Here is a 15,219-nt window from a genome sequence, read left to right as displayed (position 1 = left end):
GGGTCCTTGGACCACACTTTGAGAACCATTGTTCTAAACGAACATGTCACACTTTTATCAACCTAGTTCACTTAAGGGTTGACAAATTTTTTAAAACCCAGGATCTCTAGGGAAAGGTCTCTATTTGGACCTTAGTGTGAGGGCCTTTAATCAGACTGCTCTGTTCCTGAGATCTAGTAAGAGCAGCTGTACTAAAGAAATTGAATGAAGTAATTTGAAGAGTATAGTAGCTTGAGGGAGGTCGGGGCCTGGTAAGGGCTTAGAGAGCAGCGTGAAGACACTGGGCCCTTTACAATAAGAAAAAAGGAAGCACAGAAAGGAAGAAAAAAATGCTTTGTAATTTTTCCTGAGGTCCTGATGGAGTCAGTCACCCATATGCCATTGGAAAGCATCTCCCCTGCAACTTAAGCCGACTGTCCTAATCCTTAGCCTGGGTCCCAGTGCCTAGCTTAAGGCACAGCACTGGAAGAAAGGTGGGGGTGATAAAGTAAAAAATAATAGGGGGAAAGGAGAGAGGAGGAGGCCAGACAGTGGGGATTAGGGGAGAAGGCAGTTCCAACACTGATCTCAGGGCCATAGATGGCCTGTCTGTCCCTTAAAAGTCTAAGACTTAACTTTCACTGCCAGTAATATCCTAAAGAGGCTCCAATTTTTATTTGAGTATCTTTTGTTGCTTTGCATTCCAAGCAAGTCTGGCTAGCATTTGAGAAGCCTCAGCTTCTGAGCATTGATTGAAGGAATTGTTTAAAGTATAAAAGGACCTCAGTTTCCTGGTGAGAAACAAAATGCAGACATTCTGGCTGCCAAGCTCTGCACTCCCCAAGAAAGTGTCACCTCTGCGACACTAAAGGTTTACAGCCTTTCAAATCCCAAGTACTCTGAAATTGCCTATTATTTTAAAATGATGATATGTTTCTCAGAATTCTCAAGATGAGATGGTCCTTCTGCTCTCAACAGCAAAGGGGAGAAGAAAGGAAATAGGCTTTGGGGACTTGGTCTGATAGAGGCCAGATCTCTGTGACAACAGAAGTCTTGTCAATGACTGGATATGTTAGTGGGTCCAAGTTACCCAAAATAAGCTCAGAAATTCTATGGAATGTTCATAGTTACATAAATATATCTGTTTTCCTCCTGGTAAACTGGTGGCATTCAGAAAAACGTGCACTAGTATTGGCAATATTGTTCACGTGAATCTGAACACACAGCAGTTTATTGCCTCATAATAGAAATATGCCACCCTCTGTAAATAATGCATTTTTAATCTAAAGTTATTAGAGATACTTTATTTAAGATTCATTAGCTCTAGAAAGGAGACAGAGTAAAGGTCATTATTCCCATTTTACAGCTGAAGAAATTTCTAAGAGAGAAGATCGTTATCCTAGAACCAGGAGAGTATCCTGCGTTTGCCCAGTGGCTCTCAAAGAAGTCCTCACACTTTAAGCGGTGGAGGACGAGGGAGCAGTGGGCTGGCCTCCTGGGGACTTATTAGCCTCTTAGTTGAGGAAGTCTTATCTCACTAGAACAGCTTATCTAAACTTCCTCCACAGCGCTACCCATAGGGGCAGTCAGCTTGCCATTTCAGGCCATGCCATATTAATAATCCATTTTTAAACAATCTAGTTCACCTTTTGGTGATCTGAGTCGCTCACAGACTTATGACCATATCAGAGAGAGAGCTGATCAGTAACTCAAAAACAATCCATAGACCAGTTCTCCCATTGTTGAAAGTACTCTTATCCAAAACTCAGAGGTCCACGTTATACCTTTAATACTAAGACAAGTATGTGCATAAGAATGCAGTTTGTGAAGACATGTATGTAGTACAGTTCTTTCTGAGCTCATTTTCAGCTGGGCAACAGATATGTATAATAAAGGACAACTCATCAGAAGGCATGTTATTCACGTAGAATCTATCTTCTATTCTGTTCGGATTCATCCTTTTGTCTCCACATGTGGAAACGCCTCCCCTTCTGGTCCCCTTCCCTTCCCCACTCCTCCATAAAACTTGCTTTCTGTCTGGAAGTACAACAAGACACCCAGTTAGATCAAACCTAACACACCTCCGTCACAAAGCTACTGCAAGCTGCCGCCGACAATTGTCACTTGAGGGGAGACCCTCCTCACCCCACACAGCCTATCTGAGGAGTGCCTTTTTTCTATCCTCATTATTTAACAGTGTGTGCCGATTACTCAAAGCGATATGGGCAGGCCCTGGTAAATATAGCGTTGCTGTAGTGTTAATTTTTATAAGGTAATGCTCAGGTTGCCTGCAGTGTCTAAAATTACTCTGTGGCCAGGGCCCCCTGCTTTATCGCTTTCTATAGTTTTAAAGTAGTTTGAAGCTTGAATAACATAAAATAACATAATATAATGTTATTTATGTTATTTCCCACGTGAAGAACGCCTGTAAACCTTGCAGTATTGAAACTCAGTGAACAAGGCATCTTAGACAAGCTGAAAAACAAATGGTGGTACGATAAGGGGGAATGCGGAGCGAAGGACTCCGGGAGTAAGGTCAGTCGCTGAAGGTCTTTTTGTACTGATTAGCAATCACATTTTGAACCACTGTTTATTTTCTACCCTAAAACGGCTTTCCTTCCCAACAGACACTCCCTGACACAGTGGGACCCCTTTATAACACCAGCGCTGAGGGAATGAGGCAAACACCAGTCTCAGAGGCCTGCCACGTGACATCAGTCATCGACTCCGGCGAGCTATCCTTACGATTAGGGAACTCAATCTGACCCACCATGTTCCCAAAGCAGTAAAATCACGAGCTGTGTTATAAGGGGGTTTTACTGTATTTCACATTTCGAAAGTTCAAAGAGAAAACAGAACAACAACGACAACCCAAAAAACAAAAAATGATCCAGTTGTGACAGTACTTTTTCTTAACCTCTTACAGTGTCAGAGACTTTGTAGTTGTAAATGCCTTTGGTTATGAATATATTATGTCGATCCCACCTGAAAACAGTCAAAGAAATCAATAACAAAGACTGGTCTCTGTAAGCAGAATGATTAGCCAGCCTCCTCTCAGCTGCTGTCGTATTGAGTTCAGCATCTATTTGGATCTCGAATCTCATTAAGTCTGTCACACTTCTCTCTTCCAAAGGTGTCATTTGAATCTCTGTACGTAATACTTTTAAAATTCAGTCGCATGCTCCTTAAGGGTATACCTTCTCAGGATAACATCACATTGATAAGCATGAAACACTCTTCCCCGCCTCCTTCCTGCCCCCCTTTGCTCCCCTAAGAAAGTTCCTTTTTAGTTTCAATTTTTGCCTTTCCTTTTTTTGAACTAATATTGTGGTATCAGTTAATTCATTTCATGAAATGTCACTCATTTTCCTTGTGCAGTGAACCATTTTGCTACTGGTTTTCTACATCCCACAGCAGGGAATTCTTTGAAACTTAAATACATGGAACTTGAAACTTTGTTGCTACGGCTTACATGGGTGATGTAAAGGACACTTTTTCCCCCATCAAAAACCACATACATATAAAAATCTAATGGGAGAGGGCAGGTTACCAGAAATTGGTCCTTTTCCTAATGGACTGTGGAACATCCTTGCAGACAGCTTCACCTGCCTCCTTAAGGAGATGATCCATTGTTTCCTAAGTTATAGAAATTCTTACCACTTGTCTAGCTAACTGTCACTCATCCTAGAAGAGTGACTATTTGCAAGGTTGTTGTAGACATGAGGCATGTCCCTACCCCTCTTCCCGATCATGCGACTTAATTCCAATTGGCCTTTTTATTAAGGTAAACAAGTGCAGGACTGGCTCCTATGAAAACAGAATCAGGACATGGCCATATTGTTTTTGCATTTAATTCTTTACGTGATACCAGGACTGGCTGAGCCACAGTGTTGAGTGTCAGCCATGGCCATCATCTGGTCACTGTGCTATCATTTGAATAAGATACTCAATTCACTGGCTTGACAATTTGGGTATTCCATTCCGTTGTATTCAGCAGCAAAATGGTTACATTCCCTCTAAAAAGACTACAAAATGCTACTTTATTTTATTTTTTTCAAAGAAAGGCTCCTGGCCCTTGCTGTGTCCTACCTCAAGGTAGGGCTCAAGGCACCAACTTTTTTCTTTCCGTTGTTCAGCAGTTCAGTTTCTGCTTTTTCATACAGGCAGATAGCTTAGTCAGATTTGCAGTTTGACCTGAAAGTCACTGACCGGCTTCCTCGATGTTCCCCCCATTTTAAATAGAGAGCAGATGAGTATAGGGGTGTTTTGTTTTGGGTTTTTTTCCTAATTATTCTCTACATTCCCTGGAGTAAAAGCTAAAAATGAGCCGGATTTTTTTTTTAATCATCAGCCTCCTGGAAAAGTTTTCTGATTTGTATGGAGCCAATTCAGGACCCAGCGGGTCCTTAAACTCTCAGGAAGAGGGAACAGAGCCAATTCTTTGTGCTGTGCCCTTGTTCCCGCAGCACAAAGACTTGCTGCGCTGAGGATGAGGCCTTAGCAACCAGTCCTCAAAGGAGCAATTTCTCAGCCACTGGGTGAAAGGGGAGAGTTAATCCTTTTAAAACAAACCCTTGTGAGGTAACTCCCCAGATATGAATATCAGGAACCTCTAACGTTCTCACCTGTCATCTTAAAGACCAGTTGTTGACAAGGGAGAAAGAGGTGTTGCGGGGCAGAGAGGGGAAAGAGTGCTTCAAGTTCCCAAATGAAAAGAGTGTTACATCGACAGAGATGATGTCACAGCTCAACTCTGGCAAATGGTGTTTATCGAAGCCGGCAGAGGACTAAGTTGTGCTTGTGTTTCCACTTTTGCTCCCATGGCCGAGTGCTGTTTATTTAGTTGTTGACACCATCTTGAGGTACTAATGGATTTAAGGAGTCAAACTAAAAGAACATTTAGGGGAGGACCACAACTGTCAACAGAAGCACCATCTACCATCTTGCTGGCCATTGTGAAACATCAGCCAGTTGCCAGAGTTGAGTCATAGCATTTACATCAATGTTTAGCTATTTTACAACTTAGAACTATCATATACTGTTGCAATGCATTATAATGTCCCATTGTCTTTGTTTTCCCCAAGAACTAATCACCTTGTTCATTTCTCTTAGGACAAGACCAGCGCTCTGAGCCTGAGCAATGTGGCAGGCGTTTTCTATATACTTGTCGGAGGTCTGGGGCTGGCCATGATGGTGGCTTTGATAGAATTCTGTTACAAATCACGGGCAGAGTCCAAACGCATGAAACTCACAAAGAACACCCAAAACTTTAAGCCTGCTCCTGCCACCAACACTCAAAATTACGCTACATACAGAGAAGGCTACAACGTGTATGGAACAGAGAGTGTTAAGATCTAGGGGTACGGTTAAGGTCTAGTAAACTAATCAGTTTATGTTACTGTATGTCAATCTCTTTTTCTTTTCTTGTTGTCTTTCAGTTTGGTTTGTTGTTTCAGGAATTGTCTATTCTTTGCAACCATTTGATTCTTTGAAAATAATGGTTGTGCTTTCTTGTCAGACAGTGGTGCTTTCCTAATAGCATAGTTGTAATTAAATTGTGGTCTGCGACCCAAAAGGAAAAAGAAATTCTCTAGAGCAGCACTGTTCCGTGGGAACATTTGCAAGCCACATGTGAACCACATGTGTAATTTTAAGTGCTCTTCTAGCCATTTTCTAAAGTAACACAAGCAAAATTAATTTAATGATATATTTCATTTATCCCAGTATATTCGAAGTATTATCATTTCAACTTGTTATCAATGTAAAAAGTGAATGAAGTGTTTTACATTCTTTTATATATATATATATATATATATATATATTTTTTTTTTTTTTTTTTTTTTTTTTTTTTTTTGTGGTACACGGGCCTCTCACTGTTGTGGCCTCTCCCGTTGCGGAGCACAGGCACCGGACGCGCAGGCTCAGCGGCCATGGCTCACGGGCCCAGCCGCTCCGCGGCATGTGGGATCTTCCCGGACCAGGGCACGAACCCGTGTCCCCTGCATCGGCAGGCGGACTCTCAACCACTGCGCCACCAGGGAAGCCCTTACATTCTTTTCTTCATACTAAGTCTTAGAAATCAGGGGTGTCTTCTATACTTATGGCACATGTCAATTCACACTAGCCACATATCAAGTGTTCCATAGTCACATGTGGCTGGTGACTACCATATTGGACAGTGAAGCTCTAGAGAAAGCAGCTCTCTGGAACTGATGTTAAAATGAGGAATGGAAATGGGGAGCTGCTACCTTGAGAAAGGTAGTGCTTCTATAGGGGTGTGGTGGATCTCTTAAGTATAAGCCTGAGACAATTTCTTTAATCTTTGAGTTCCTTTGTTGTCCCTTTCTTGGAACTGATGTTCATTGAGGTAAGTGTCTCCCAAAGGACAGTCTAGGTTCCCTGCTGCTGGCTGTTCCCAAATTCATACTTAAATGAACCTGACTGATGCCACCTTGATTCTGGCAGCTATAGTTAAAACTCACCAATAACTCAGACATGTTCAAAGGCAAGCTTGAGTTAGGATAACATCTCCATTCTGGAAGTGTTTAAGAGAAAATAGTTTTGTTACCTTCACGTGCATCTGTCATCAGTAACACACCTATCCGAAGTGGAACAGAACAATTAGAAACTTCGTAGCCCTTATTCTAGGTAGATTTTTGACCTCTTGAGTCAATGTCCATGTGTTTGAATTTCTACAAATGCATCTGTGTTTTGACTTTATATTTCATGGTGCGGATCTAAATTCAGCCAATTTTTAAATGATATTTCATCCACATAAATCATTTGTCCTCACCATGGAAGGCATTATCTTGTTTGATGAAGTTGCTGGTTGTTCTTTCCTGCTGCAGGCTGCAGCCTTTTGCCACCGACTAACCCACTAACAAAGTGTTCCCATTGCATTGTTGAATGGACAATACGTGGATTCATCTGCAATTAGCACTGTTTGCATGCAAGCATTTCATGTTCCAGCGTGCTTAAAATATTTTACTCTTGAGTAGGTTATATAGGCCCATTACAATTGGGGGCATGTTATTGCTTTCTCATAAGAGAGTACATGGGTGATTTCAGCCTAGCTTACTTATCCCAAATTCTGAGATATTGGCATCCAAAGAAATAATACACCTGAAATCTGCATATCAGTTTTCCAAGTGCTCTCACATCTATTGCCTCAGTTGAGGTAATGGGGCAGAAAATATTTCCCCTTTCAGGTAACGAGGTACCAGCCACATCAAATGACTTGCTAAAGGCAACACAGCTAGGCAGTGGCAGTTCTGGGACTAGAACCCAGCTCTTCTTCCTCCTGTAGCTGTATTCTTCACTAAACCACGCCACCGCTCTCTACGCGTGGCCCGGTGCTCTCCAGAAACCTTGAAACCCCAGTGGGATCCTGTCAAATGGAGAGCAGATCCTAAGTCTATGTCTCACTTCTTTACAAAAATGTCTTGAGAGACTTCACCAAGCCTCCATTTGCCCTCCTTCTTATGCACTTGACATGAGGGTGTATATTCAATCGCTCCTATGTTCCCCAAAAGGAAGCTTTCTGTAACAGGGCTTAGGGTCACACAGTCTCCAGACCCTCTTTATTATCAGCCATTCCATCTGAGAATCTATGTCCCTGCTCCCCAACTCCTATAGCCTCAGTCTCTCATTAAAGGCCCAGAGCAGTGCTTCCCAACTGGCAATATGCATATGAACCACCTGGGGATCTTATAAAAATGCAGGTCCTGAGGCAGCTGCTCTGGGACGGGGCCTGAGGTTCTACAGTTCTCACAAGCTCACAGGTCGTGTTGATGCTGCTGGTCTAGGGAGTAGTAAGATTCTAGAGAAAGCTGTCTCAGAGGATGTAACTTAAGGAATTGAAGGAAGGGGGAGGGAGAAAGGGAAGGAGAGTGACAAAAAGGCAGACAGACACAGAGGAGGGGAGAGAGGGAGAGAGGGAGACCAAACTGGGATCAGCAATTTGGGCAGAATGCTACAGTCCTGAAGTGGAGGCCCAGAACATTAAACCTGGGGGAAGAGCATAAGAAATTAACTTGCCACAACTTCTGGTACTCTGGCTTTCCTTTCGTCATCTTGGCTGACCCATTTTGTGAAGCAAAATTCGGGCTAACTGAGGCAAAAATCACACTCAAATAGACATCGATGCCAACGTGGTTACAGCCCAGTTAGCTAGCACCTTGGCAATCATCCCTAGGATGAAAACCTGGGGAAAGCCTCCGCAAACAAGCCATTGCAAAGTTCAGTGTCATCTTAGTGATGGCCAGTGTTACATATGAAGACAGTTTTAGGATAAGAAGACCATTTTTTTCCCCCTGTGAGAGTAGAAACTGCTTATTAAAAAAAAAACCCTAAAAATGTTGATATATTTCAAAAGAACTGTCCAATTTATTTTTCAAGTTGATTTCAGGAAATACCTAAAATAGGTAGTTTGGAGCCACGTTGGATTCTATCTTATGAAAGAAATGTGGACAGAGTGGCGTGAGGGTGCTGAGTTTTCCCATAGTGGAGAAGAAAAAAGAATGGGCTCGTGAATTAATGACCAAGTTGATTCCCCCATATGGTGATCCTAGAAGGGTTGAGATAAGGATTTGTACTATGGGTATTGTTCTGGGCCTGAAAAATATAGGAATCCATGGTGTAGTACGATTGATCTGAGAGAATGTGGGATATACTCTGCTCTACATGGCTTCACTTCTCCTTTCTGAGCAGGGACACCTAAAGAGCAAATGTCTGTTTAATAAGTGATGCCAAGAGATCATCAATGGTGCCCTGAGGAGGGATGGATATATGTGTAAATGTGTAGGTCATGGAGGGAAAGACAAGGAGGAAAAGCCTCAGAGGCTGCCAGAAAAAACCTGACATGTGTCAGTCGAGGCACAAAGCAGGCTGAGCAGGAAATAGAAACCGCTCTGCTGTCCTCAGCCAGTGTGGTGATGTAACGTTAGGGGAATGTTGGTCTTTGCTCACTCATCTTTTATTTCCCAAGAAGTTCTGGAATATCTCCTAGTGCCTTCTGACTTGTTACCTAGTTATCAGGCTTCCGGTTCCCTGAGCTGGCCTAGATCTGTCAGGGTCCATTCAGGGGCACAGAGATGGAGAAGCACCCTGAGATTTTACTTTTATTGTTATTATCAGAGCCAGCCTTAGCAGTTTATGGTACCAGTAATTCTTCAGGAAGAATGACTCAAGTGCAAATCAGCTGCAAAAATATGATCTAGGTGGAATCTAGTTAACAAAAAGACATCCTTGAAAGAGAAGGGGGTCATCTCTCATTTGCCATGGCTGAGAGTAGAGTCCGGGTTATTGGACTCATTGTGGGAACACACGCCTCAGATCCAGCACCCACTGGGGAGCAGACGGCCTCTTGATGACCTGCTGCCTGTTTGGGTTACTGGCCACCCACTGGAAGAGGGGCCCCCAGGATGCCTGGGCAGGTGACCAACCATCAGGCGTTCCAGATTCACTGCACCCTAGGGCTCACTCTGCTCACTGTTTTAAGAAATTCTTTCCCATTTCCTCATTGCTGTTCACAACTACTTCTGGCTTCTTTGGTTTCTTCAATATTTTTGAAATCCTTCTTATTTTCAAGACCTCAAAATGCCTGAGGTTAAGGAAAAAGATTTCCATTTTTCCTCTAATACAGTTCTGTTTAGTCTTCCTAGAAAATATTAACTTTGTTCATGCCGCCCATTTCGAAAGAATCAATTTTCCTTCTGCAGCCATAGACATTCTTGCTGGGGAAGCGTTCCTGCTTTAAAGAGTTCATCTTACGTTAAGTGGAAAACATTCTAGATAACTGAAGGGGTGATGTTCTTTGTTCCCAGAGGACCTTTCCTTCAGTGGTAATATCTCATCTACCCCCATTTAAAAACAGGAAACAGAGGCATTGAGAGATTAGGTGGCTTTCCCAAAGTTATGCAGGTGGGAAATGACATCCCATGGCCAATAGAGAGAGAAGAGGGTTGATCTTCCTGTCATAGACATAAGCTTTCCCCAAACTTCTGAGATAGATATGACTCTGGACCATAGTGATTCCAAGGAAGAGGTTTACCCACTTCTATGTTAGTCTTATTCTGCTTCTTTGGGGCTTCTGGCCTTCAGATGCATCTTTGACATTCTTCTTACAGATACTTTTATTCCAGGGCCAGTGGTAGATAATGATCATGTCATTCCTTTGGGATAAAATTCAGCATTAGCTCATGAGAAAAAGAAGGGTCCCATTAGTGTAGAGGGAAAGGATGGAGAGGATGGATGTGAGCTTGAAAAGGAGGCATGAAAGTGGTCTTAAGTTTTCAGAGTTGGGGGCAAATGAACTCCCTGCACTAGTTAATGCCTCCAAAAGGAGGGCAGCATCAACATCTCAATCAGGCCCATAATATCAAGGCAAACACCCCCATGGAAGCCAATCCCCTTCGTGGGTATCACTGTTCTGGCCTCTTCCTGGAATGTGCTGTCTCTTTACAGTCCATGTGCTATTTTCTGACTTTAATAACTAAGGTTGTAGATATGAAGAGAAACAAGCTGTGACCTTTCTGGCAATGAGCAGTCAAATGGATTTCAATTGAGCGAGCCGTAGAACACTGCTTCCACTCTGTCCTAGGTAAACAGTCCTGTCACAGGTTCTGCAATCAGAATATACTCTACAGTGTCGTTGTCCTGAGTATCTATATTGAAATGCCACGAAGGCTTTCTAGTATACCTACACCCTAAGTGATGAACGCTTTTTGAGTTAGACATCATGCAATGCCCGTGTATTCCTTGGTACAATGCATAGTAAAAAAATGAACCTAATTTAACCTATTGCAAAGCATTTGCTTCAAGTGAAAGAATTTAAACAGACCTGTTGGCTAAAGCCAATCAAGCAGGGTGCAGCCTCAGAGATGCCAGTGTGAGAAAAGAGCCGTGGTTTTTGTCCAGGATAGACTGAGCCATAGTAAACTTCCATTCCCAATAGAAAGCCCGTTCAAACTTAAATTTCCCCCTTGCCTTTGCAGATCCCTTCCCACTGGAGGCAAGTGACAAGAGGAATCACCGGAAACGTGGCTGCTTCAAGGATCCTGAGCCAGATTTCACTCTCCTTGGTGTCGGGCATGACACGAATATTGCTGATGGTGCAATGACCTTTCAATAGGAAAAACTGATTTTTTTTTTCCTTCAGTGCCTTATGGAATACTCTGAGACTCGCGACAATGCAAATCATCATTGAAATCTTTTTGCTTTGCTTGAAAAAATTAAAATAAAATCAACAAAAAAATGGACATGCAAGATTCCAGTATGCGAAAACTAATCTTATTTTAAAAAAAGTCAATTCAACAAAAGCCATTCTTTGATACCACTGCACAGTATACAAACACCATGTTCTTTAACACACACACACACAGACAAATTTAAAATTCCAATTCAGCAAATCGGCCCATCTTAGCTAAAATAATTATTCCTGATTTAAATAATTCCTCCTGATTTAAAAAAAACAAATCTGACTCCCTGTCTGGGAGGACAGACTGGCATTTCTTCTAGGATCTGCTGACCAGATGTTTTTGGTATTTCCTGTTGGTGGTGATGTTCTGTGCACCCTATTTCCTTTCAACTTTGCTGAAATGTGTATATCTTTAGAATGTAAATGCAACACTTAAGAAAATTGAAACACTTTGGAAAAGGGACTGAACAGTGACTTCTGTGTTTTGAAATGGTTTTGTGAAAATGCTTTGCTAACTTCCCACTCGGTGAAGGGATTCACATAGCTTTCGAAATTGACTTGTGTGTAGCAAGGGACGGGCACTATTAAGCATACCTCTCGGTGCTTTCCTAAAAACGGACCCCGGGGCTTTCTCAGAAGCCTGGAATTTCAGCTCACAGATCTGTTTTTCTTGCTTCAGTGTGCGTTTTAAGTCACGACAGCTGAGTATTTAGCATTGAGGTGAGGGAAATGCTGCCGACACTCCCAAATGTGTTTGGAATATCTTTCTCAGAAACAACACTGTGTTTAGCTCTGCTTTCTCTGCTAAGTATGCCTTTCAAGCGTACACCACGGGGACAGGACCGCATTGCAAGGCGGGCCAGTGGGTTCAGACCACAGTTCTCATCTAACTTTTACTCTTGCTAGGTCTGTCTTACCAGCTGTTGCCTGTGATTGCCCATGGCTCTCCGTCAGACTGCATGTGTCCTTTTCTAGTTTGCAAAGACTAAAATGCATTCCCAAACCTACTGCTAAACCGAGGGCCTCAGCCTCATTCCCAGGTCCATGCTTGGAGCAGTCTCTCTACTGACTCCGAAGATCGCTCCACTGCTCCACGGGCTATCAAGTAACTAACTGCGTACCTGCCATTGGCATCATCAGAACAGTCAGAGGAAATAGTCTCCGCTCACTAATTACCTCCAATAGAACGACGTATGCTTTCTGTAGTTCAGTAGTTTGCTCTCATCAGTGACGTGCACTGGGAAGTTTCCAGACAGTAAAAACTGGGAGCTCAAATTCATTTCCCAAGTGTGACCCTTAGATGCTCTAGTTGACTTGCTGCACATTTGCTCGTCTTCAGAAAAGAAAGGTACAAGTCTCATTTCCAACGAAAAGTTTCCGGAAAAGTGTAATATAAACTTTCATTCCAAAAAATTGTGTCATAAGCAAACGACTCACCTGTCAAATTTTAAATGGTATTGAACAAAAAAGGAAAGCTGTTGTGTTTTTGTTTTGTTTTCACGAAACTGATTTTTCAACTTCTGAATGCTATGATGTTCCGGCGCGGGAAGCTAACCGACCTACACACAAACTTCTCATAGGCACTGTTTAAAGAGAAGTGGATGTTAGTTGACTCAAATCAATTTTTCAGAGAGGAAACTTCACTGGGAATGAAGAGGCGGGTAAATTGGTTTGTTATTTTTTAAAAACTTGCATGTTTAAAGAAACATTGATTGCTTCAAATTTCTGCTACTAACTTCAAGCTACGGGAGTTTGGCGGTAGTCACTTGAAGATTTTTTTTTCCAATTATTTTCTTTTTGTTGTTAAAGCTGTACTTCAGTGAACAGAAACATTGCCAAGCAAACTAATGGCCGTAAAAGCATAAATTGCATGTGTGGGCGTAAATTACGGAGCCTCATTGCCATGAGGTATTGTACAAAGTTTTAATACATTTTGTAAATAAAATTGTAAAGAAAGAATTCTGTCTCTGGGCTTTGGCTGTTTAAACTTTACTTGGGTGCAGGTGCCAAGAAGTTATTAGTCACCAATTTACTTCCCACCAGAAGCCTTACCAATGATGTACAGTCACGTGACAGGTGATCTTCACAAAGGATTATGCCTCTCCCCACCCCAACTGCAGGATCACCACCAGTGATCATCTCCTCCACCCCTTGGGACCCTCTCCTCAGACACTTGCCTTGACCCTAACCCTGATCTCCCATCCTCCCATTGCCAGATCTGGCCTCCTGAGGAAGTGCCCAAACTCAGGATTGATGATCTTCAAAAACACTTCCGGGCTTCCCTGGTGGAGCAGTGGTTGAGAGTCCGCCTGCCGATGCAGGGGACGCGGGTTCATGCCCCGGTCCGAGAAGATCCCACATGCTGCGGAGTGGCTGGGCCCGTGAGCCATGGCCGCTGAGCCTGCGCGTCCGGAGCCTGTGCTCCGCAACGGGAGAGGCCGCAACAGTGAGAGGCCCGCATACCACAAAAAAAAAAAAAAAAAAAAAAAAACACTTCCAACTGCTTTCCCATGTCATTACAAGTATGTGTCTTAGTCCTCCTAGTTAATTGGCTACGTTTTGTGCTGCTGCCTTCATTACTGATGATAACCTAATGTCCCACTGGAAAATCTTTACTCCACCCAGGTCCACTGATCTAGAGTGGAGAAAGAAATCCTGAATTTAGGATTAGACTTGATCTTAGAATGCTTCTGAGAGAGAAACAAAAGGCTAATGATCTAATCTAAATTATATGTACTGAACATGCAATATAGTTGTATCCAACAAATAAAGCAAGTGTTTAAATACAGACCAGTTTTAGATGATGATCACCAAAGAAAACAGGGGGTAATGATAGGAGAAAGAGAAGGGATAATTTGAAACTAAGCCAGAAAGGAAGAAGAGTGCAGCTGAGATGCTAGGGAAATAAAGATATCTGGGGTTAGGGAGTTAGGGAGCAAGGAACACAAGGCCTTGGCGAGAGAAAGATAGGAGCGGGAAAGGGAAACTCAGAAGATTAGGAAGTGTAGGCTGATAAACACGAGGCAGTCAGTTTGGCCTGCAGGCTTCAGCATATTACTATCATTTTCACTGTCCTCTGAAATGCCATTTATCTGGTGAAACACTCACACTTTATAACTCTTCAAGTGCTTTCCTTTTCTTTGATTAGGACACCTGTAGCAGCCCCCAGAAGAGAATGACTCTCTAGGGAGCAGATTCAGTGACTAGATTACAGCAGTGGTCCCCGTGGTGGCTGCTGAAATCAGTTCAAGTTCCAAATGTCTCCAAGTCTTACAAAATAACAGATTTCTATTTTAACAGGAACTCCAGTTCCTTTCCTCAAAGAAGTTCATCTCAGGTGCTGTGGCAGTGGACAGTGGAGCACAACTTGGGTTTAGGTGGGGGTTGAGTGTTTTGCTCCTGGGAGGAAGGGAGAAGCAAGAGGTGCTTTTAGTCTTTCTCAAGTTAGACCATAGGTAGCTATATATCTTGCTTACACATAGGATCAGACTCGCCAACCAGGTCTGCCAAACAGTCTTTGCCCTTCAGATGTCACACTCCCCCTGTGCACAAGAGGAGAATGCCTCTTGGTCTCTGCATTGGTTTTCTTGCCCTGTTAACACTCACATCTGATCACACTCTGTCTATAGGACAGTCTCCAAACAGGAAGGGCAAATGTAGGTAAGGAAACCTTGGTAGGATCGTGGAAGAAATGGTCCTATATATCACCTTCCTGGTATTGGGTAGTGAGAAAGGGCCAACTGTGACTTGGGAAGATGAACATAGAAAAAGATGAGAACAAATGGAGAAGCAAGAAGCAAAACCATTATTCCTCAGAGTCCAGACTCAGTGAAGCAGAAGATGCACTGACATGTCTCATAGGGTCATAAACCACCAAAGCCTATTATCAGTTGGAGAGTTTACTTTCAAAATCTGAGCCAGCTGTTCAGCTACTCTCGGCCATACCCCTCCCCTCGTATCCTCACCCTATTGAACTGGGCTTCCTGGGCATCCATTTATTACCAGATCACTTGGCAGATATAAAACTCAGCGACAATATATCT

The 15,219-nt window shown here is 42.8% G+C and overlaps 1 protein-coding gene across 1 annotated transcript in view; it reads left to right on the top strand.

Annotated features, from left to right (window-relative positions):
* The window catches only part of GRIA3 (glutamate ionotropic receptor AMPA type subunit 3), a 291,796-nt gene extending 278,673 nt beyond the window's left edge, over nucleotides 1-13,123 (top strand). Inside the window, exons 15-16 of the mRNA XM_073799616.1 lie at nucleotides 5,092-5,339; nucleotides 10,974-13,123. Coding sequence (XP_073655717.1) covers nucleotides 5,092-5,337 — 246 coding nt within the window. The 3' untranslated portion in view covers nucleotides 5,338-5,339; nucleotides 10,974-13,123. The remainder of the gene's footprint in view (nucleotides 1-5,091; nucleotides 5,340-10,973) is intronic.
* Nucleotides 13,124-15,219: the final 2,096 nt, after the last annotated feature.

Source organism: Tursiops truncatus, chromosome X, assembly GCF_011762595.2.
Source record: "Tursiops truncatus isolate mTurTru1 chromosome X, mTurTru1.mat.Y, whole genome shotgun sequence".
NCBI classification, from domain to species: domain Eukaryota; kingdom Metazoa; phylum Chordata; class Mammalia; order Artiodactyla; family Delphinidae; genus Tursiops; species Tursiops truncatus.
Note: the sequence above shows the minus strand (reverse complement) of the source record. Positions and strands in the feature narration are given on the sequence as shown.